The sequence below is a fragment of the Palaemon carinicauda genome, chromosome 14 (genome assembly GCF_036898095.1).
Source record: "Palaemon carinicauda isolate YSFRI2023 chromosome 14, ASM3689809v2, whole genome shotgun sequence".
In the NCBI taxonomy this organism is placed as follows: Eukaryota; Metazoa; Arthropoda; class Malacostraca; order Decapoda; family Palaemonidae; genus Palaemon; species Palaemon carinicauda.
Genome location: NC_090738.1, coordinates 128,535,921 through 128,561,200, shown reverse-complemented (window position 1 = coordinate 128,561,200; position 25,280 = coordinate 128,535,921). Strand labels below are relative to the sequence as shown.

Here is a 25,280-nt window from a genome sequence, read left to right as displayed (position 1 = left end):
CGAAAGATGTATTTGAATGTTGTTACTTTTCTTTGAATAATTTATTTTGATTGTTCATTGCTTCACTTGTAGTTTATTTGTTTCCTTGTTTCCTTTCCTCACTTGGTTATGTTTCCCTGTTGCCCAAGGGATCTAACAGGGAAAAATAGATTAGCGAGGAAAGGAAACAAAAAAAGTAATGAACATTCAAAATAGAATATTTTAAGAACATCATCATTAAATTTGATCTTTCTTATATAAACTATAAAAGTTACTTCAGATATTGCCATCTGGTCGATCGCACATTTTTTTTTCTTCGTCTTTTGTTATATGAATTATTTTCGTTACTTTTATCTGGGTATCTGGTGTAGCACTATTATTATTGTTATTATTATTATTATTGTTATTATTATTATTATTATTATTATTATTATTATTATTATTATTATTATTATTACTTGCTACATTACAACCTTAGTTGGAAAAACAAGATGCTACAAGCCCAGGGGTCCCAACAGGGAAAATAGCTCAATGAAGAAAGGAAACAAGGAAAAATTAAATATTTAAAAGAATAGTAATATTAAAATAAATATTTCCTATATTAACTATAAAAACTTTAACAAAACAAGAAGAGAAAGTAGATAGGATAGTGCCCCCGAGTGTACCCTCAAGCAAGAGAACTCTAACCCAAGACAGTGGAAGACCATGATACAGAGGCTGACACTACCCAAGACTAGAGAACAATGGTTTGATTTTGGAGTGTCCTTCTCCTAGAAGAGCTGCTTACCATAGATAGAGTCTCTTCTACCCTTACCAAGCGGAAAGTAGCCACTGAACAACTACAGTGCAGTAGTTAACCCCTTGGGTGAAGAAGAATTGTTTAGTAATCTCAATGTTGTCAGGTGTATGAGGACAGAGGAGAATCTGTAAAGAATAGGCCAGACTATTCGGTGTCTGTGTAGGCAAAGGGAAAAAACCGTAACCAGAGAGAAGGATCCATTGTAGTACTATCTGGCCAGTCAAAGGACCCCATAACTCTAGCGGTAGTATCTCAACGGGCGGCTGGTGCCATGGCCAACCTACTACCTATATCTTGAATATATGTAAATGGCCTAGTTATATTTTCTATTTTCTTTTAAAGAATTCTATCAAATCATTTGTTAGGTCCTGGTCACTGTACTCCTCTGGTAACCTTTTTTCCATGTACATTTCACATTCTATGATTTAGTCGACTATATAACTTATTTATGTTGTTGTTTGGGGTTTAAATCCAACCCTCCACTGAGGTCGAGTGAACTCCTCGGGCGGGTCCATATCAATCATCTAACGAAACATTTTCATTATAACTTATACAATTCTTTGATTATAGCATCTTCCAAATCATATGATCTAGTGAAAAGTAATGTCTTTAGTTTCTTCTTAAATTCCTGTTGCTGTTTCGCGGATCTTTCTCGTATAGCATTCGTTTTATTATTATTATTATTATTATTATTATTATTATTATTATTATTATTATTATTATTATTATTTATTAATACAGTTTTGTATTCTACCCATGCACTTTCATTTTTTACAGGTTCCACTTTCTTTCTTTACTTTTTTTTCCATCTTTCTCTAAAGTCTCTCCATCATACCAAGGAGATCAGTCTTTAATAATTATTGTGTTTTCCATCAGTGGACACATGTTATCATTTTCACTTTTACTCACCCTATTATATACGATTGCTTGGTCCCCTACCCTCAAGCTACTAGCGCAGCTGTAAGAGTTAGACATGCCGATGACCCATATAGACTATTCGAAATTAGTGTGAATCATGCAATAGGAGGAAGAACTTTTTGTTATGCTGCACCGAGACTCTTCAACGACCTTCCACTCGATGTCAAGAATAGCACAAATGTGGCTCCTTTCAAGAAAAACCTGATGACTTATCTCTTTGGAAAGTGTTATAATAGTGATCTGAAAACCATTAAGCCTGAATACAAATGCTAGCGAATAACTGAAAAGATACAGAGCAAAATATAAACTGGAAAGAAATTATTTTCAAACATCAAGGCCCGCCTGAACAGACTCTTAGTGTCTGATGGAGGGTGAGAAATAAACCTCTAAAATTAAAAGTAAAAGTAAAAGTAAAAGGCAGTCAATACACACAAACGTTCGCTACACCTATGCACACTAGTCTAGCTTATTTCTCTTCCTCTTGTGTGTGTGTGTGTTTGTTTTTATAGTTTATATGTGAAAGATCAATCTCAATATTGTTACTGCTCTTAAAGTATTTTATTTTAATTGTTCGTCACTTTTCTTGTAGTTTACCTATTTCCTTGTTTCCTTTTCCCACTGGGGTATTTTTCCCCGTTGGAGCCCTTGGGCTTATAGCATCTTGCTTTTTTTTAACTACGGGTATTACTTACCTAGTGCTAATTATAATAATAACGTGATCGCAAGGAATATTGATAGCATCATTTATTGTCTTTGTAACTCCTTCAAAGGGAGAGTAGTTTGATATATGTCAATGTTTATTTTCTTGACTACTGTGTGTTCCTGTAGAAACAATCTAAATGTAATAAGTTTGTGCACTTATAATCTCAGGACAAATTTATATTATCTTCGTACACCTGTACGCTGTGTGTGTGTGTGTGTGTGTGTGTGTGTGTGTGTGTGTGTGTGTGTGTGTGTGTGTGTGTGTGTGTGTGTGTGAAGCAGCGTAATGATATATATATATATATATATATATATATATATATATATATATATATATATATATATATAGAGAGAGAGAGAGAGAGAGAGAGAGAGAGAGAGAGAGAGAGAGAGAGAGAGAGAGAGAGAGAGAGAGAGAGAGAGTATTCATTTCGTGTGGCACAAACTGTAAGCCTAACAATCACTTAAATGTGTATATCCTCGATTGGCGACCTTTCAATCCGGTGCATAGTTAAAGAACTAAATTGCAAATATAATTTTCCAAACGATCATTTACACACACCGCACTCTTTGACAACTCAGAAAACTATCAACAACCATTCATGAATAATATTCTTATTATATTGTATCCTGGAATTATAGTATATATGTAATAAAATCCAAATAAATGTTTATCAAAAGCAAAAATAATAATAACAATAATAACAATAATAATAATGTGAAACTGATGACGTGTAGTTGAAAAGACTCCCATTTGCGGTCGTATCGAATACAAACTTTATCCGGTCGGCGGATGAACTTGGTAGAATAAGCGACCTCCAGACGTGGCAAGAACCACAACAAACTGTCAGTCAGTCTGTCAGTCACACATCAATATGGGCTTGTGTAGTAATTGTCCGAAGAAGAAACTGACTAATCAGTTCTGTTTCGAACATCGCGTTAATGTCTGTGAGCAATGTATGGTCAAGGACCATCCGGCGGTAAGTTTTTTTTATGGATGAGTCCCCCCCCCCTTCCGTCACTCCATCTTTCATAGTAGCCTAAGTTATGTGACAGGTCAAAGAATTTTATACCCTAGCCTATATACAGTAGTATTTCTCTAAATATAACCAAGGAGCCTGTGTATATCAGTGGCCAGTTCCTCGTGCATTGATTAAAAATGGACCAAAACTTTCCCCCCCTAACCTAACCTACATACCTAAGGGGGGGGGAGAGACTGATGACCCCCTGTGATCCTGACCCCTTATACTGCCGTATTCCAAGTTAGCCATAATTATACTTACAGGTGGCCGCGATCCTACATACACCCCTATAGTCAAACTTGCTTAAATGATCACAGTACCATAGATATGACACTGTTGTGTAGATGGGCTGTGTTTAGGTGTAGGTTAGAGAAAGCAAGTTTAAGTTAGGTTAGGACGTTTTTACTTATTTTTAAAAAAAATTTTTAACCGTGAACCAACCTCCTACAAACATTCCTGGGTGTGTATTTATGATACCGGCCACCTGTATTTATAATGACGGCTAACTAAGAATACGGCAGTGTAAGAGGGGTCGCAGTGCCGTTACACCCCCCTCCTCCCCCCGATAGGTGAGGACATGGCTTGTAGGTTAGGTTAGGGGGGAAAGTTTAGGTTAGTTGGTGTTCATATTTTATCGTCGCACGAGGAACTGGCCGCTGATATACAAAGACTCCAACTGTCCTTTTTGAGATTAGGTTATACTATTGTCCCCTAATCCTGTAATTACAGTAACCATTCCATGTTTTGGGGGCTAATGCTGATACTACACCTCATGCTACTATCAGGCTGTACTGATTTCTGCCCATCTCGTGCTAGACTAAGTCTTATTGGTACTTTATCACTGAGAAGGCCTATACAGTGCAAAATTATTACTCGCAGATTGATGCAACACTCATAACCCAATTCAAATTTGTATTCACATATTCCAAGTCACTTAACCCGGGATACAATTGTAATAGAAAGTAGTTCTCGGTAAGTATGTTAGGAAAAATAAAAATTACTTAAAATTTTTGATTTCCTTGTGATTTAGTTCCATGAGCAAATACAGTATCAGGTGGTAAATGGCCATACAATATTATTTATAGTATCAGGTGGTAAATGGCCATACAATATTATTTATAGTATCAGGTGGTAAATGGCCATACAATATTATTTATAGTATCAGGTGGTAAATGGCCATACAATATTATTTATAGTATCAGGTGGTAAATGGCCATACAATATTATTTATAGTATCAGGTGGTAAATGGCCATACAATATTATTTATAGTATCAGGTGGTAAATGGCCATACAATATTATTTATAGTATCAGGTGGTAAATGGCCATACAATATTATTTATAGTATCAGGTGGTAAATGGCCATACAATATTATTTATAGTATCAGGTGGTAAATGGCCATACAATATTATTTATAGTATCAGGTGGTAAATGGCCATACAATATTATTTATAGTATCAGGTGGTAAATGGCCATACAATATTATTTATAGTATCAGGTGGTAAATGGCCATACAATATTATTTATAGTATCAGGTGGTAAATGGCCATACAATATTATTTATAGTATCAGGTGGTAAATGGCCATACAATATTATTTATAGTATCAGGTGGTAAATGGCCATACAATATTATTTATAGTATCAGGTGGTAAATGGCCATACAATATTATTTATAGTATCAGGTGGTAAATGGCCATACAATATTATTTATAGTATCAGGTGGTAAATGGCCATACAATATTATTTATTGTATCAGGTGGTAAATGGCCATACAATATTATTTATAGTATCAGGTGGTAAATGGCCATACAATATTATTTATAGTATCAGGTTGTAAATGGCCATGCAATATTATTTTTGTGGTATGAGAATTACATTGAAGGCTTGTTTGACTCATTATTTTTGTGAAAAACATTAGAACAAAATTATTTACTTTTCATCACTTAGCAATTATTGATGTCAAATTTCTTTTTACATTTCATACCATTTATTACCATAAAAACCTTGTCATCCTCTTTCCTCCACATAGCTGAAAATAGTTTATTTTTATATAAATTATGCTGAACTAGAATTGATATAATTAAAGGTTAGGCTAGCTTATGTATCTAATTACTGTATATTGTTTAGGAATTGAAAATCTTCATTGAGGTTCTAAAAAGAATTATCATTAAGTAATTTGCCTATCTTTACCTCCCATTCATGGCTATAATCTATACTGCCTCTGTCATGAGGTGATATGAAGATGAATCTATATTATTTTGCTGAAGTAGGTGGTGTTTTATTTAGAACTGGTTCACTCACAGACGGACGTTATAGGGCACTATTTCATCTTAACCCTTTTACCCCACAGCTATTTGAAACTTTCCAACCCTTAACCCCCAGGCCTTATTTTTTTTCAAGCTCATTTTGCAATATATTTTTTTTTTTTCAAATTGCTCTAACAGCCTTAATTTTCGTCATAGAGAGGTCAGGTTGGTCTCATTCTTTTGGAAAATGTCTGAAGTTTCTCCATAAAGTTATCAAAAATATGTAAATAGCAGTTTTTGGCAAGGACGTACCGGTACGTCCATGGGGGTAAAGGGATGAGTTTTGTAAAACGTACCAGGACGTCCATTGGGCGTAAAAGGGTTAAGATTGCTGAACCTGTTTAATAGTTCAACTTTGGGTTGCCTATTGTAATAAAACAGAGAAAGTCTTGACCTTAATCTATATTCTCTCAAGTACTGTGATTGTTTCCTTAGTTTAGCCTGCACTACAGGTAATCATTTTGTGTAAAATCCAAGGAATATGATCCACTGTTTATGAGATTTCTGAAAGCAGGACATTTTTTTTAGCTAGAATTAAATTACAGTATTGAATTTGAAGGTAATGTCGTACATCATTTCATTAATTCAACTTTTGTATTCACAGCTTTTAAGCTTGATTTTTCAACAAAATCAGACCAAAAAAAAAAAAGCACCAAGTGACCGTTACTATTTTCCATGTTGTCAACTAGAAATATTCTCATTTTCATTAGTACCCAAATTGGATCATTATTCATTCATAGTGAATTTCACTAAAAATAAATTTTTTTATGTTGAAATTACAAAATATTCAAGTAATTTTTTTCAATAAGAAAATCCAAATATGTGAGGACAGCTCAAGAGGTCATGTAACTCTGATTATAATTTTTGTGGCTTTATCAGTGTCTTTTTATACCTTGGATTTTTATTATGTCGTCTTTTAACTTTCAGTGTGTTGTCCAATCATACCTTCAGTGGTTAAGTTCCAGTGACTACAATCCAGTCTGCCGAATATGTGATGATCATTTGGGCACCAAAGAATGCATCCGTCTAGTTTGTTATGGTAAGGTTAACTTTGATTTGGTAGTTCACCACTTTGTGTCCTGTATACAGTTCTTAATTTATTTGGATAATCATCTAATCGTGAAGTTGATTATTCTGTAGAAAATTGCAGTTGCTGCCCATGTGATGCCGGGTTGTTCAGATGTTTAAGCTTTGTTCAAGTTAGTTAGTTAGCTACAGATGAATGGTGGTGTGTAACCACCACCTATTCTCATTTTGTTATGCTGTAAGAACAAATTTTTTCTTCAACCAATTTAAAGTTAACCCTTTTACCCCCCAAGCTATTTGGAACTTTCCAACCCTTAACCCCCAGGCGTTTTCTTTTTCAAGTACATTTTGCAATATATTTTTTTTAAATTGCTCTAACAGTCTTAAGTTTCATCATAGAGAGGTCAGGTTGGTCTCATTCTTTTGGAAAATGCCTGAAGTTTTTCAAAAATTTATAAAAACTCTGCAAAAAAATTAAATTAGCGGTTTTTGCAAGGTCGTACCGGTATGTCCATGGGGGTAAAGGGATGAGTTTTGTGAAACGTACCAGTATGTCCATTGGGGGTAAAAGGGTTAAAACATCCGTGACCTTCTGGACTCTCTACCTTGGTTTACATTGAAGCTGAATTTTTTTGGGATTACTGTGATACTTTTCTGATTAATGATTTTAATTTGTTTGAATTCAGCACGAATTGAAGTAACAGTGATGTCTGCTGATTTTCCTTCAAGGAAGAACAAATAGAAAATGAATCATGTCCTTTATAAGGTTTGTGGCCATTTATGTCAACCAGGAACATTGATTTGTTTACTGTTTTCTTTCCAAAGGTTGGTATTTTTTGCAATGAGTATGGTGATTGGTCAATTTCAGTGGAAGAACTTTGGAACTAAGAGGAAGAGATTTGGGAAAGCTTTGTCATAGAGCATCACTCTTATTCTAATCAATTGCCATTTGAGGATATCCTGCTGCTGTGACCATTAATTTTGTTCCTTCACTGACAAACCTTACGTTTATTTATAGGGATATCTTTCGGCGAAGCTGAAAGTAGCCATAAGACTTTTTAGCGAGGTGGAACTACCTTACCGCTAGTTAGTGGTAAGGGGTAGGAGTAGGAGCTGGGGGTACCAGTCCACTCCTCTCTCACATACACTTATGTATTCGGACCATTTTTTTTTTCTTTTGGCTCGGAGAGAGTAGACGTGCCATCTCTCCTCTCGACTGTTTTTACTGGCACTTGACTTTTTTCTTTTTCTTCTTTATTTTGTTTCTATATAGTGTACTGTATATTTATACATTATTATAGTGTTTTTGTAATGAGTAATCTGTATATAAAAGTTTTCTTTTCATTACTGAGTAATGCTGTTTTTTTTATTATCAGCGTGTGTGGCGTTTATCAAGGGTGGAGAAAACTTCTCTTCGCTCTCTTCCCCTTTGACGTCAGACAACCGTAGGATGGTGGCCTCCACCTCAGGCGAGTTTTCTTTTCTCCCCTGGGGGCTAAGAATTTTCAATTCTTTTTGTTTTTTCTTCAGCGCTTACAACCGACGTTAGAATGCGAAGTCAGTTGCTGCAGCTGACGCCTTAGCTGTCTGCGAGGTCCACCTCTCGCCTCCCGTTTGCCCATCCGACGGCCCCCTGTTGAAAACGAGTCCTCTCTCTCTCTCTCCACCTGCAGATCTCGTCGTCGCCTAACGATCAGCAATCTCTCACTCCCCCACAGGCAACGCTCGCGGGCTTTGGATCTTGAACCTGTGAATTTTGGTCGACCTACGGCAAGCCCTTCATGTGCTTGCAGATTGCTAGAATGAGACATCGTTCTCGACGCTCTTAATGATAGCCACAAAGCTCGAAGATTATCATGATCTCAACGCTCTTCTTCTAGAAGGCATTCACGATCGCGAGATCAGAGGTTATCACAATGTTGACGCTCTTCATCTCGAAGATGATCAAGCCTCGGCTTCGTTTCTCGAGCAACCTTCAATTTGAGATAGAACTCATTGAAAGGAGGCAGAGAGAGTGCTGCCCGGGGGTTTGCCCCAGGTTTGGAGCTTCCCCTTCTGAGGGAAAGTCTCTACACAGCTGCTGTTCGGCAATCTTTCTGTTTGCGAGGAGAATTCCACTTGGGGGAATTCCATCGACGGTCATTAGATTCGTCCTTTTTTCTCACTCTTTGGAGCTGACCACGAGCTAGACGCTCATTTTCACGAACTAAACACTCACTTTCACAAATTAAACACTCACTTTCACAAATTAAACACTCACTTTCATGAGCTAAACACTTACTTTCATGAGCTAAACACTTGCATTCACGAGCTACACGATCACGAACTAAACCCTTACGATCACGTGCCAGATTCTCATATTCACGAGCTACGTAATTACGAGCTAGATGCTCACGTCACAAGTGAGATGTTCACGATCACGAGCGAGACGCTGACTATGACGCTCTAGATGCTCTCAATTGTGAGGCAGAAGCTCTTCCTTACGAGGACGTAGGTCCTCCATTCGTCGATTAGAAGCTCATCTCTTGCCCATCGTCAGATCTCCGATTGCCAGCTTGCCAATCGCGGATTCCAGTTCGGGGATTGTCAGATCACTGATCACCGACAATCGCCAAGCTTCAATTGCCGATCAGCAGCTTACAGAGCTCGTAGTTTGTCGATTGCCTGCTTGTCTTTCGCTGATTGTTAACTCGCCGATCGCTGATTCCCAGTTCTCCAATCGTCAATCACTAGCTCGCCAATCATAGAACTATTCTCTGGTTCTCTAGCTCTCCGATTGCCGATCTCCGAGCATCTACCTACAGCTCCGATCGCTAGCTAGTTGATCCCCGAATGCCTGCTCACCAATCCCCAATCTCCAGCTCACAGCTAAATGAGCTCGCCGTTTGCTAGCTTGCCTATTTACAGCACTACGATAGTTGGCTCGTCGATGAGTAGCCAACCTAGTGCCCGCTCTCTGATCATCATCTTGGCGATCTCCTGATCACTAGTCGCCTGTGCTCCAATTCGTTAGCTCGCCAATAGCCTATGAATAACGTAAGGTTAGTTAGTGAAGGAACAAGTGACAAATTTGGAAATAATTTGTATTTTTCCTAACTAATACAAACCAGTAGTTATTTATGCAAATTGTCCCGCCGATATCTGTCCCCCAATAAGTCCTGCTTGCAATCAAAAAGTGATCAGAATACTCACAATTGTGTGTGTGCGTGTGAGTGTGAGGGGTGGCCGGGTACCCCGGCTCTCCCTCCTACCCCGGCTCTCCCTCCTACCCCCTACCACTAACAATAATATTTGATAAGGTTATTTGATGTTGCACCCTGACGAGTCTTACATACTTTTCTTTGGCCTTTAGTTTTTAGTTTTTTCTGTTGGTATATTAAAACTTTTTTGTTAGGTTGTAGTCTGAACGATTTTAGATATTTTATAATTTGCTGTGTAAATGACCCTTCTCACGACAGTTGTTAACATGCGTCCAGAACCATACCTATTACAGTAATATTGTATAGTTGAAATTAATATGGATATTTATACACTATCCATTACTTATAGCAATTTTTCTTGTAACTTCCAGATGTGTTTCACATGGATTGCCTAAATGATTGGGCCACACGTCTACCTCCAAACACAGCACCAGCTGGCTACAAGTGCCCTGCCTGTTCTTCACCTGTATTTCCAGCATCGAATTTAGTGTCGCCTGTTGCTGACCATTTAAGAGAAGTTCTCTCTGTCTTCCCTTGGGCGAGGGCTGGCCTATGGCTACCACTGGTAAACAATGATGTTTAATTTTTATGCCTATATAGTTAGAGCAATTTTTAAGTCCAAGCTAATCAAATATCCAAATTTGGTAATTGCATTATTTTTTGTTGTGCTGTCACGAGTGGTTTGGAAGCTCATGGAAAAACAAAAGAAAAAATTTACAACCTTATAATAAAAGTTATTTAGGATAAAACATCGAAGTTGAAAATAGCAAATACAGCACTGGAGTCTAAAGCTGAGGCATAATATGTTAAACTGTACAATGTGTAAGTTATAACATAGATTCCAAATTAGATTTGCATAAGTGAATAGTAAGTAAAAGAACATCTTTAAACATGCAAGCTAAAGTTTAATCACCATTAATATTTAACTGTTTACTGTAAAGTATATATCGCTCCTTTTTTTTTTTCACATAAGAATATATATATATATATATTTTTTTTTTTTTTTTTTTTTTTTTTTTTTTTTTTTTTTATAGATATTCCCTGACACCACACAAGAATTTTTTTTTTTTTTTTTTTTTTTTTTTTTTTTTTTTTTTTTTTTTTTTTTTTTTTTTTTTTTACAGATATTCCCTGACAAACCACACATAAGATTACAGAACATGTTGCCTCTCTCTTTGTTTATTGTTCCTGGAGAAGATAGAAGTTATTGTAACAATTTATATATATGAAATTTGAATTCTGCAGATTTGATTGTGCATGAGGTCAAGCGGATGAGTTGAAATTGTCTTGCTTATACAAACCTGAAATTGTAGGGGGATGAGTTTTACTAATTATGATGGGATATAGAGATAGATTTCAAAAAGTAATATAGGTATGTGTATCATACTCAAGTGTGCACCATTTATTAAGAGCCCTGTCTGTAGAAAGTCACTCTGGCATTTATCTTTCAGTATCTTTGAAACAGGTAGTACTTATATATTAAATGATAGTTAATTTTCAAAAGAGCATACTGAAAAAAGGAAATTTGAGAACTCGGTGAACTTGAAAATCACTCTTATGCATTTGGTGTCTTTCATATGTAAGGTCATATAGCACTACCTTGTTCATTCAAGTATAAAAATTCTTTTCATCACTAAACCTCATATTCTTGCTACTTTTTGCAAGCTACATCCAGAATATGAATACCAGAAGCCATGGCAATGCCTCAAGATCTTTGAAGTTACTGTTTATTACGACTAACAATATTATTGATAAGAGTTAAAAAGGATAACATTTGTTTCACAAACTAGGCTAAGATATTTTTTTAAAGGTTCTCATGCAGATGAAAATCTTTTTCATGGTTCCTAGAGACTTCCTTGAATTCGTAGTTTCTCTGCTACAGCTTCTGTATACTAAGAAGGGGTACTGAGTCATTATTATTATTCTTTTATTATTATTGTTATTATAATTATGAGCTAAGTTACAACCCTGGTTCATGAAGCAGTATGATACAGTATAAGCTCAAGGGCTCCAACAAGGAAAATTTACCTACTCAATGAGGAAGTGAGATAAAGAAATGAATAAACTATATGAGAAGTGATGAATAAGAATATAAGTTATCAGAAACAATGATAAGAATAGATCTCATATATATAAACTATGGAGAGTGTCTTATATCAGCCTTCAACTTAAAACATTCGCTGCTAGTTTGACATTGTGAAGTTCCACCAATTCAACTACTTGCTTATGAAGATTGTACAATCTGGTCACAGCTGAAATAGAACTAATAGAATACTGTAGTACTTTATTGTGTCTTATAAGAAAACAATAATGTTAAAATTGACTGCATAACTAGTACTACGTACAGGAAAGTACAGTCTTGGAAGATCTAAATGCAAGGGATGGTCAGAATTATGAAAAATCTATGCAATAAAACTAATAGAATACTGTAGTACTTTGTGTCTTATAAGAAGACAATACTGTTAAAATTGACTGCATAACTAGTACTATATACAGGAAAGTACAGTCTGGGAGGATCTAAATGCAAAGGATGGTCAGAATTATGAAAAATCTCATGCAACATGCATAAAGAACTAATGAATGACTGTGTCAGCTGTTAACATTCTGATCAGGAATAAGAAATTTGATAGACTGCAAGTTTTTGTTCAATAAATTAAGATTAGAGTCAGCAGCTGAAGACCAGACAGGAAAACCATACTCAAAACAAGATAGAATTAAAGAATTAAAAAAAAAATTTCAGAGTACTGTAGATTGATAACTGATAATCTTAAAAGGCTTTCTCATTGAGCTAATTTTTTGTGCAATTTAAGAAAAAACAGACCGAATGTTTCTCAAAGGTAATTTTGCAACCAAGAATCACACTTAGATTTTGAATGAGTATTATGTACTGTAGTTAGAGGTATTATCATTAAAAACATGTGGATGTCGAGGAGCTACTGTCCTCGACCAACTTAAAATCATACTTTGAGTTTTGTTAGTGTACAACTTCAATGTGCACCATGCACTGATGTAAGCTTGATCTTTATTAAGGGATTCAGCAACCCCAGTTGTTTGTTTTCTAGGCCAAACCACATACTGTATGTGTATATGCTAAGAAAAGTAATGGCCCAAGACTACTTTCCTGAGGAACACCAGCGATTACATTTTTTTTCCTTCTTTGGTGCCATTCAATAACTATTCTTTGCAATCTATTACTTAAACATTCAATAATGATGCTAAGAAAAGACCCACCGACTCCCAACTGTTTTGAATTTGAAAGTATGGCCTCATGAAAAACGCTGTCAATGGTAGCACTAAAATCAAGGCCTAGAACACACATTTCCTGACCACAGTCAAGGTATTTCTGTATAACATTGGAAATTCTAAGAAGGGTATCAAATGCTCTGAGGCCTTTCTGGAAGCCAAATTGCAAACTAGGGAACTGATTATTACATTCAGCCTATTTATTTGAGGAAGCCATATTATTATTATTATTATTATTATTATTATTATTATTACTACTACTAGCCAAGCTACAACCCTAGTCGAAAAAGGAAGTTGCTATAAGCCCAAGAGCTCCAGTGGGGAAAAATAGCCCCGTGAGGAAAGGAAGTAAGAAAATAAATAAACTATGAGAAAAAATTAACAATAAAATAATTTGAAAATAGTAACAACATAAAAACTGATATGTCATATATAAACTATAGAGAGACTTGTGTCAGCCTCTTCAACATGAAAACATTTCCTGCAAGTTTGAACTTTTGAAGTTCTACTGATTCAACTACCATAATCAAGGGATTTCTGTACAGCATTGGAGATTGTAAGAAGGGCATCACATGCTCCAAGGCCTTTACAAAAACCAAAACAGGTTATTACCTTCAGCAAACCTATTAAGACATTTTGCCAGAAGACATTCATAAACTTTAGATAGTATGGGAGTTATGGAAATTGGGCGATAATCAGTTTGACTTGAGCTACCACAAACACATTTACATAGTGGAGTAACATTACCAATTCTCCAATCAGTTTTACTTGAGCTACCACAAACACATTTACATAGTGGGTTAACATTACCAATTCTCCAGCAAGTGCTTTTACCTCTTCGTGCTAACCTGCACAAAATAACATAACTTTGGAGCTAAGAAATCTGCAGTCTTTATAAAAAAAACAAAGAAAAAATACCATTTGGGTCTATAGCTCCGTGAGTATCAAGGTCCATCAACAGAGCTTTAATTTCATGAGATAGAAAATCTAAACTAGTTAGTTTAGCCTCAGGAACACAGGAATGAGGAAGTTCGAGTTTCTCTTTACTCTTTTACTGTCAAACGCATCAGCCAATAGGGTTGCCTTTTGCTTTGTACAGGGAGTGACTCAGCCATCTGGTTTAAGTAAAGGAGGAACTGCTGCATCTACACCAAAGAGTGCAGATTTAAGGGTAGTCCAGCACGTATGTTCCTGAGTTGTACCAGAATGTGTTTCTTTTATGGTTAAATTGTGTTCTTTTTCAGTTGAAGCTTAAACACTCTTGAGCAAAAGCTGTAAGCTGAGAATAGTTATTGCAGGTCAAATCTGATCTGTTACCCTTTCAAAGATGATAGGCCTCCTGCTTCTCCAAATAAGCACGTCTAAAATCATCAATGAACCACAGCACACGAGAGGGGTACGCCTATTAATTATGTTGACTAGATTCTCATTCAAAGGGACAACAGGATCACCACTACTATACAATTGCAACCAATTCAAGTCCAAAAGATCATGCAAAATCCCATTCCAGTCTGCTTGAGATCTCATATAAATCTTGCATGAGTATGATACGTCAGGGACAGGCTGTTCAGTCTTCACTACTAATGAAATCGAGGAATGATCACATGACCCGACTGGAGAACCAATCTTACTCGTTATAACACCAGGGAGTCGGTGTATACGAGGTCCAAGCAATTACCAGACCTGTGTGTAGCTTCACTTACGATTTGCTCACAGCCTGATTCAGAGGCAAAGGCTAAAGCTCTTGAGCCATGGCGATCGGTAGGAGAAACTGAACTTAACCACTCCCCATTGTGAGCATTGAAATCACAAAGACAAAAGAGGCCTTTCTATCATCATCTTGTATCTTAGCCATAATAGTAAGAAGACAATCGAAGTTAGAATCATCCATGTCTGGATTCCGGTAGATCGAACACAAATAGAAGCTGTTATGCCTGCCGCAAACTTTTATTACCTGATCTCATGACATCCACATTCATAGCAGAACTTATGAGAAGCAGGGTACTCGGTCCTAATATACACCGCCATTCCCCTGGCCCTAGGGATGGCATCACGTTTCAACATTATTGGCTTTTTAAAACCTGTTATAAGGAGCTCAGATGAGTGCCTCATTTTAGAAACCAAAGTTTCAGAGCAAAAAAGAATATCATACTGTCTGGATGCAATTGTAAAGCCCTGTACACACTTGGAAACATTGTTTGAAAACGGTTTCCAAACAGTTTGGAAACGGTTTCCAAACAGTTTGGAAACTGTTTCCAAACAGTTTGGAAACTGTTTCCAAACTGTATGCAAACAAGTTTTCGAAACTGTTTACGCAAACCATTTCCAAACACCATTTCACGAATTACTGTTTCCCATTCAGAATGGGAAACACTGTGTGTGTGTGCGGGTGCGGCCGAGGCGACGATGAATTAGTACCTACTCGGGACTTGCAGTGATAACGCCATGTGGTCTGCCGAGAAAATTCTAGAACTAATTGAATTGCAGCATTCATCCCCAACATTGTGGGATGTAACAAATGTGGATTACAAAAAATTCCTCACCCATATCTTTCTCTCTTTCTTGACCTCCCTTGACTTTATCAAAAGTGCCAAATAAAATGCAGACGCTGCTGCAGCAACCTCTACACTCATCACAGGCATGACCACAACTGAGGTGTGGACTGGAAACATTGTTTGGAAGTAGTTTACAAATAATTTGCAAACTGTTTCCAAACAGTTCGAAAACTGTTTCCAAACAGTTTGAAAAATGTTTCCAAACTGTTTGGAATCGAGTTTTCAGAAGGAAACCATTTCCAAACAATGTTTCCAAGTGTGTACTGTGCTGCTTTAGGTCTTGAATATTTGCATGAAGACAACGAATATTGCAATACAGTAGACGACATTGACGAAATCTAGGACGTACTGGTCCCGGATTTTGCTCAATGTCTCCAGAAAGCATAAGAATTAATGGTAATGAAAAAGACATCATACTTAAAAACCAGATTAACAAGAATGATAACAGAAACAATATGTACAGAAATAAGAATAAAGTAATTGATCAAACCCAAAGACTATAGAAAAAAAGTCGGAAAAACTGGTCAACATTGAGGAGCCGATACACCATGCAAGGCTAAATAGCCACTTCAACTGAAGGGAGTACACTAAGTATGGTTTTGAGGAGAAAAAGAATTGGATAAGGAAAAGACAACCTCTTGACAAAACCACCAGGCATCCATGGCCCTTCTATTAAGCCTGCCTAACTCACCATTTCAAAAAATAAAGGGGAAGATAAAATAAGATTAAGATGGAATAGTGTGCCCGAGTATACCCTCAAGCAAGAGAACTCTAACCCAAGACAGTAAGACCATGATACAGAGGCTATGGCACTATCCAAGACTAGAGATCAATGGTTTGATTTTGTAGTGTCCTCCTAGAAGAGCTGCTTACCATAACTAAAGTGTCTCTTGTACCCTTACCAACTTTCCAAGAGCGAGAGAGAGTGTGTGTGTGTGTGTGTGTGTGTGTTAAGAACACTTGGTAGGAAGATTATTTTCTACGAGTATACTTGGTTAACATTGCACCTGGGATAGCATTATAATAAAAGTAAGATAAGAGATTTGTATTTATGATTATTTTGTTGTTTTAAATTATTTATTGGTCATTCATTCTTATCATCCATACAGTATTTTAATTCCTGGATTATATCGTTCTCATGTAATGCTTTACAGATTGATGGTGCTAACGATCAAACAGATGCCAAGGAATTCCCTGCTGTAAATGGCATTATCTCCCCAGAGGAAAGTGGCAAACATCACACTTCTTCATCAACAGCAGTATTGCACAAAGATGTTTCTGCCCCTGTATCACAAATTGCAGAATCACATTCTCGAATTCAGACACAAGGTAGCGTCTCTCTCTCTCTCTCTCTCTCTCTCTCTCTCTCTCTCTCTCTCTCTCTCTCTCATATTTTTTTCCCTAATTTATTTAGGAGTAAAGACAGCTAAAGCTAAGTTCTTAAAAAAGTATTATGTTAGATGTATGTTTGTGTAAATGTCATAATTGGGTCTTCCTTCAACATTAATCTTTTATCTCTACTGTTTTCATGTAGTTTTGTGATTAATTTGTATTATGCCTAGTTTCATTATATACAATGCAAAATTGTATGATATTTTAATGTTTGCCATTGTTATTGTTATTTTATCATCTCTTAAATCCAGAAATTGAATAGACTCCTTCAGAAACTACATTTTAATAACCTTCATACCTATCCGTTGTCTTTTCCTTTGATGAATTTTAATAGCCCGTGTACTTCCAGGTGTTACAGTCAGTAGTAGCGGCACTGGAACTGTCAGTAGTAGTGTTCGCATAACAGCTGCCGAAGACCTTTCTCCGACCACATCACAGTTCAGAGGAGACGTCCATCATCCATCTGGAAGCAGTGTTGCCAGAAAGACGTCTTCGTCTGACACTCGACTCCTCCTGGGTAATGACTTGGAGGAAGATTCCGAGGATAAATACAAAAGAAGAACGACTACGGAAGGGAAAGATCCCGATGAAGATAAATATAAAAGAAGATCAGCCATTGAATGGTTCTCTAGATGGTGGAGGTAAAGTGGTTCTTTTCATCTTTTTTCTAGAAATTAAGGCCGTGAATGGTTGTCTGATATGTGAATTATTCTAGAGTTCATCGTTGCAAAGTTTGTGTTATCTGGATTTATCCCTATTTAATTTTTCATATTTGAATATTTTGTTTTGTAGTTTACAAACTACAATGCATGGGACATTCATTACCCTTGCAATATTTTGTAAGCTATATGTCTTTACCCTTTAATAGCGACCGCTTCTTAACATGTTACCTTATGTTTCTTAGTAAATCGTACTTTAAGGGCGAGGTATGCAATTCCTTTCTACCACGACCACATATATAAGGGGATAGTGCTTATGAGCTGACATTATCTGGCATTTAGAGGATGTCTTCTATTTACATATTACTACTCCTTGTACTGCTTTAATCCTCTGGCCGATGTGGTAACGACCCTTGACTGGTGAACGCCAGACTTGGATTCGAGTCCCGCTGAAACTCGTTAGTTTCTTTGGTCACTGCAACCTCACCATCCTTGTGAGCTATGGATGGGGTGTTTGGGGAAGCCTGTAGGTCTATCTGCTGAGTCATCAGCAGCCATTGTGTGGCCTTCCTTGGTTCTAGCTTGGGTGGAGAGGGGAGTTGGGCACTGATCATATGTATATATGGTCAGTCTTTAAGGCATTGTCCTGCTGGATAGGGCAATGTTACTGTCCCTTCCCTCCGCCATTCATGAGCGGGCTTTAAACAGGGTAAAAAGTCGGTATAACATAGCATGTACTTTAAATAATAGAGGAAGAATCCTGTTTTCTTTTTGTGTGCAAGTGTCAGATGGTTCTTGTTTTACGAGAGATTATTGCTTCTTTCCTGAAGCTTGGCTTATATCGACGTTTAACGCCGAAAATTAAAATTTTCCCATTTTATGAGATATATTTTGATTTGTTTTGTTTTGTTTATTATGCATAGCTGAAGGCATACATTGCCTTCTAGTAACATTTTAAGTACTGAGGTAACTTCACTTTTGTTTACGTAATCTCCACCTTGATTACTAAATCTTTATATTAGAGGTAGGTGACATGGTTAAAGCAACAGAAGAATGCCAGATAACTGATAATGATAATCTATCGTACCGTACGCAGACCAGTGATAATGCACGATTGTTCAGGAGGAACAAAAGCTGCAGCAAACAGGAATGGGGATGTTCAGATGAATTTCTTTATCCTCATTGCATTAATGGCTAATGAATGAAGAAATTAGGGAGAATTAATTGCCAGGTTCGCAAGGTTTACCAATAGGCGGAGGGTCAATATTGAGATAATATGGCATATGTAGTAAGAATTGGTGAGGAAGAACGGAAGTAGGGGGTTAGGATAGTACCCGTTAGTGTTGATTGGTCAAGAGGAAGGCAAAGAATTAGATGATTTAGTAATGGAGGATTTGATAAGGAAGTTTTGGTGTCGATAGGTGCTTCTGATAAAATGAGCTTTAAAAAAAAACACAATCTAGGAAAGCTTTCCATTTTGCTTGGTGTGGTAATTCTATCTTTCTCTCTACTGAACTGCTAAGATTAAGAATTCTCTTCTTTTCAAGATTATATCATCTTCCTTGAAGAAGCAGGTCTATAATTTTTCTAAGGTTAGGCTCAATATTGATTTTTCATTCAGGTTGCACTTCCCATTTGTATGAGTAAAAAAAGTTAAAAGTGACATTTCAAGAGTAATTTTGTAAAACCCTGTGATTAATTCCCAAGAGAACTTGGTATAATGTGTACGGTAGTGTATAATCAGGAAACCAGACAATGTTTGCTTTCCATTTATCTCGCCGTGGTGCTTTCATTGAGGTGTAATGAATAAGAATATACTTTATTTCATCCAATCTGCCTAAGTGTTTTTGCAGTATCATGTATCAGTTACCTTGCTCAGGTAATATGGAATTCAATGGAAGTAAGTACAGTAAATGGCTTTAAGATAAGTAATCCTTTTCAAAGCCTAATTTGCTTCCTACTGTACATTACAGTACCTTTTCTATTTTTCTTCACATAGATTCTCTGTATTTCCAGAACCATGAGTCGACCGTCAACTCGTCATCATCAGAGTCTGATTGGGGGAAGTCGGCGTATGATTGTTCTCCTTGTTCTTCTGGGTATCATAACAATATTAGTTGTGCTCTCATATTTTGCACGGGGAGCATCCGACGATGATCCTTTATTAGATCCGTTTAACAATCCTAACATCAGAATAGAAGACTAGTAGTTAACTTAAACTTATTTTCTAAATGCAAAGCAATATAAGTAAAATCTTTGAGACTGGCTCAAGTGTCTTACATTTTTCAGCATACACTTCTTAGGTACGTTCCCCCTTGTGTATATACGAGCCTGTTGTGTGAATACATTTTTCGGTTGTATATATAAGCCATTTGTATAAAGGTGATTAAATGCGAAGAGTAAAGAACAAGAAGAATTAGTTAGCCTTTTCTTGCATCATGTAGCAAAACTAAAGCTGGAAACAGAATATTTCTGCGGGTGAATTACGTATTGGTCATTTCAAGGACTTAATAGATTTTTTTTATTGTTCTGTGACCAATATGAGAAATATTTATGGGTGGTTTCATTATTTAAGCTATTCATCAGGATAGTACCGAATATAACCTGAAAGATTCTATAATCTTTTTAATCTTTTGAGCTGCTAAGTTTATAGTTAATAAGTATAATATGGAATGATGTTGAAAGAAAGTTGTCCTTTTGTGTTGTACCAATTTTAAATGGACTTATCAGTGCCAGTCTTTTGACTGAGGATGATTATGCAATCTTAAGTGTTTGATATTTATGGTTTGATTCAAATGTTAAGGCAGTGCATTTATTCTTTCATTCATATAAAAGAGGATAATTAGACCCTTTGAGGAATATTTGAGAAATTTTCTGCTGTGTATAGGACACAGATGTTCAGGGGAAGTATTTTCTCTTGGAATAAAGTTCAGGTGTATCTTCTTTCCTGGATTTGGAAAGGCTCTTGGAAAAGCAATGGGTTGTAATGGACGTAGATGTATTTTATAGATGCGAGTCAAACACATGATAGGCAAAAAAAATAGTAATCTTTTGAAACTGGGAAATGATAGTAAATATAAGTTACACAGAACAAAATCTAAAATACTGTACTACAGAACAATATTCAAAGAACGCTGTGTTTGATTTGCTAAGATTAAATGAAAACGTATCACTGACTTCAAGTGTAACTGTGATATAGGATAGTTCTACCCTGTAAAATATGTTTGATTGAAAATTTCATCAATGTAATATTACTATTTCATTAATGAAGTTCAGTATAAACAAAATTAAACTTAGTTAACATTGCAAAATAAAGTATGCATTAAGAGATTTTGATACCGAGTTTGAAAACATTGAAGCCGAGTCAATAAAATGAACTTTTCTTAGAAAAAAAGCTTTAATAGTTAGGCTTCATTTTGATATTCAAACAATACTTAACTAATTTATTGAAAGTAGTGCAGCTTCTTAAAATTCAATGTGTGGGAATTACCTTAAGATTTATTCATCACAGAGGCCATCATGAAGGTCTTGAAACATTTTCATAACTTCTTTTTTTCCCTTTGGTTGTTAAATGCAGTACTGTAGTGCCTCGTCTTAGAATACGTTCTGCGTCGTTAATTGTTTCGATAGAAATTTGAATACGTACAATGCAAATGAAATTTATATGAATTCTCTATTGTCGTTACATTACTGATTTTGTTAGAGATGAGGAATTGGGTGGTTCTTAAAATTGTGTTGCTGTAATTAGCATATTCCATAACTAGTCTTCCATTGATAGTAGACGAGTCAAACAATTTAGAAATTCCTGAAAGATTAGATGTTTTCAAGAGGAAATTGAAGTCTTGGAAGCAAATTATTATTATTGTCATATTTAGCAAGCTACCATGGTAAAAAATCTTGCAGGGTTTGTAGTTTGCTTTATTCTGTAGGATCAAATTTGGACTCATTTTATGTCAGAGGGAAATCATATTGCTCTCATGAACACATTTGCAATTCAGGTGTAAGAATAAAGGAAATTTATATTTCCTGGAGTAACTCTAGTTATTTACTAGGTGTGAATATTCTTGAGTTGTCTTAATAGAAATTAATTTCAGGATTATCTTATTTTTGACTAAGTTTCCTTTTTTGGTATCTTACTATTTGGTAGGCTACCTTTAATCTCTTTGGTATGAATTACAGTAAATTGAACTTTTAACAAGAAAATGTTCATAGAATTTTTTTTCTCATACTTACAGAATAAACATGATGCACATTCTTTTAGTAAATTTAAAACTAATTCTTATGCATAGTAATAAAAACATAATTGTAAATCACCAGACATTTGAAAGAAGTATTTATCAATGCAATGGAGACTTTCTAGAATTAGCCTAAACTCAGGAACATATCATTATGTGTTTGTGTAGTTAATATTATCAATATTACTACTGCATGTGTATTTGTGATTTAATTAGTGACTTCAGAATGCTTAGTAACACATTTTCCTGTTTTCGTCTTCAAACGATATTGGGGTTAAATAACGTGAAATACGACTTAATTTGAATAAAATGGCAGTTAGCCATCACGGGAAAAAAGACTAGTTATTATAATCTAAAACAAATTTGTAACATATACAAATTTTCTTTTATTCGATAGGGTTGTTTAGACTGGGCTATAGATATGCTTGAATATTTTTGTTTGCCAATCTGTACTGAAGAACTTTGTGATACAGTACACCAATAAGGTACTTATGTATCACACCTCCTCTTAGTGCCAAAAAATGGTGGTAAAACAGGATTAAGGGTAGTGCTCTGTTTTGGTAAAGTGAAATTTAATCGGTTTCTAAATTGAGATGACCTGAGAGGGAATATATGATTTCTAGTTTTAATTTTCATTCGTACTTTTCAATTGTACACTATATACACTTTGTTTCCAACTGATAAACATTTCAATTGTACAACATATACACTTTGTTTCCAACTGATAAACATTTCCTAGATTCTTTTCAACACAAGGAAAGCAAATTAAACATTTCCTAGATTCTTTTCAACACAAGGAAAGCAAATTAAACATTTCCTAGATTCTTTTCAACACAAGGAAAGCAAATTAAACATTTCCTAGATTCTTTTCAACACAAGGGAAGCAAATACTGCAGCTTAATACAGCAGGTAATCTGCAGCTTGGTGCTGAATGACCTCCTCAGTCCCGGTACTGGGTCATATGGCCCAAATTTCTTTGTTCCAATCTTAACTATGGCGTAAAAATAAATATAAAATTTCTCCAAGCTAAAGATCAACGTTCACTTTTGAAGTAGCACTTGGCACAGTTTTTGTTAATGCATATAGCGGGTGCTATCATGTATATTGTAAACTTTTTTTAAAGTCTTTAATATTTGTTTTTTATTCTGTACTTTACTTTTACCTTGATGTATTTTTTTTTTTCAAACTAATCTTTCAAGTAACTCTGAGACCATTCAATTGTACTTTTGAGTCTAGTAAATTGATTTTTGGAACTCTCAACTAAGTGATAAATCATACTAAGTTGAAAATCTAACCAAAACTGTCTCATGACATACTAACATCATTGAATGCCAATTCAACAAAAATTTATTTCCTGATATAATTTTTTACTTGGAATTCTTTATATTTGGTTTTCAATTTGAAAGAACATATAGATTGCAACAAGAACATATCGGTTTAACTAATTCTTTTAATATGGTTTTGACATTTAGATTCTTGAGCCCCATATTAGCACAGGTATTGGTTGCTAGGAAACAAGGATTCCATATCCTGATATCACACCCATAAAATACTACAATACAGGATGTCCTTCATTCAGTAGCTCACTGAAACTAATATATTTGGGTTCTCATTTAGGGTTATTTAGGAACATATCTTCGTATTTAAAGGCGGACGGGTGAAGTATGGTTATAGTGTGCGATTCACTCCCAAAGTGAAAAAGATTATTGAATTACATGTATTCTGTTTTTAGGGAGGAGGATTTTTTTTTTCTGTGCAATGTGTTCTCAAGTCCAAAGTCTTTGATATTAAAGTAATGCAGAAGCCTTTTATGTAAAGTGTTTTTGGTGGCTCAGATGCAACAAAATCCTAAGGAAGTAGATGAAAATAGGCAGTGTAATAAATTAATTGCATAAAAACTTTCAACTTTGAGAACATTCAACAATAATAACCAGATGAAAAAATTATTTAAAATAACTACAAAACAAAATACAAATTAATTACAGTTCCTACTTTTTTTAAATGCATTTTATTATGTACAATTAGCTTTAGGAATTCTTGATACATTCATGGGCTAGCTCACGAGCAGTAGCAAAATCAGCCGACTTGAAACATGGTGGCTATATGGATGCGGGCTTACGTGCTAGATTCCTTGTCTAATTATGTTTGACTTGAAACCCAATACTGTACTTGGAATACATCTTGTTCTTATGTTGGGACCTACTTTACAGCATGTTTTAATGTTACCTCGATATTCAGCATACCTGGTTTCATTACTTCTCCGTAGACCAAACCTCAAATTTGAAGAACATGCAATTCTTTAATCTCTTACATCAAGTGCAATAGCTTAGTAATGCATTTGAATTACACAATAGCTATATTGATAGATCTTTCCGAGTAGCTCTGAAATAACAACTTTTGCCTAACAGACTAAGCGGAAGATGTTGTAGGAAATATCAAAACAAAAAGTCAATGTTCAGTGTTCCTTCTTAACAACAAAGCATTACCATGACATTCTTCATATTTTTAGCATTCAAGATCCCTCGGGTGTATTTGAACAAATATCATTCTATAGGATGTTTGAAAGCAGACTTTTTTTTTACATTATCCCTTTTAGATAGCGTTGAATAGGATGGTTTATATCTTTAGCAAATGATATTGTATGTGTTAGTATTCGAATGAAAGAGAAAATATTTGTAAATTAGGTAATTTTCCTGCTTTTCAAGATACCAACTTGGTTACTATCTCAGACATTTTGGTGTTTCGCCACAATGTTCAGTGTTAACTACCTTTGTAACTTCATATTGAATGAATTTTCAGCAAAGATATCATGTTTCGCCGATATGTTCAGTGTTAACTACCTTTGGAACTGCATATTAAATCAATTTTTAACGAAGATATCTGGAGTAAGAATATTATTTTTACTAACAAAGATAAGCTTTAATAAACTTTCGAAGAGAACTTGCGTACACCAAACATTGATTACTTGAACCAAATTAATGATCATTTCTCTTTTAAGCCAAGATTTAAGTCTTAACGTAGATTTCTCTAGTACTAGGAGATTAGGCGGAGTTTTGGGTCCTTCCTTCTATATAGGGATAAATGCAATAGGACCGAGGACAGTATGCGGTGTTTATAAGCCTCTGAACTTGAATAGTATATGCCAATGCCTCGAGCGATTGGAATGTTGCTTTTTCATCCTTCATTAGATTACTTAAGTCCAGTGATAGTTCTATTTTTATGCACTTTGTACATATTCACGTA

At 35.5% G+C, this 25,280-nt stretch overlaps 1 protein-coding gene across 1 annotated transcript; it reads left to right on the top strand.

The window, feature by feature from the left end:
• Positions 1 to 3,170: 3,170 nt before the first annotated feature.
• Positions 3,171 to 20,221, top strand: LOC137653765 (zinc finger protein-like 1). Its single transcript, XM_068387391.1, has 6 exons — positions 3,171 to 3,378; positions 6,655 to 6,766; positions 10,325 to 10,518; positions 16,906 to 17,080; positions 17,493 to 17,784; positions 19,819 to 20,221. The coding sequence occupies exons 1-6, from the start codon at positions 3,274 to 3,276 to the stop codon at positions 20,006 to 20,008; spliced, it is 1,068 nt and encodes a 355-aa protein (XP_068243492.1). The 5' UTR covers positions 3,171 to 3,273; the 3' UTR covers positions 20,009 to 20,221.
• Positions 20,222 to 25,280: the final 5,059 nt, after the last annotated feature.

Coding starts and splice junctions, on each gene's coding strand:
- LOC137653765 (XM_068387391.1), top strand. CDS start 3,274: ATGGGCTTGTGTAGTAATTGTCCGAAGAAGAAACTGACTAATCAGTTC. Junction 3,379..6,654: donor TGGTCAAGGACCATCCGGCG/GTAAGTTTTTTT, acceptor TTTAACTTTCAG/TGTGTTGTCCAATCATACCT. Junction 17,785..19,818: donor TGGTTCTCTAGATGGTGGAG/GTAAAGTGGTTC, acceptor CTGTATTTCCAG/AACCATGAGTCGACCGTCAA.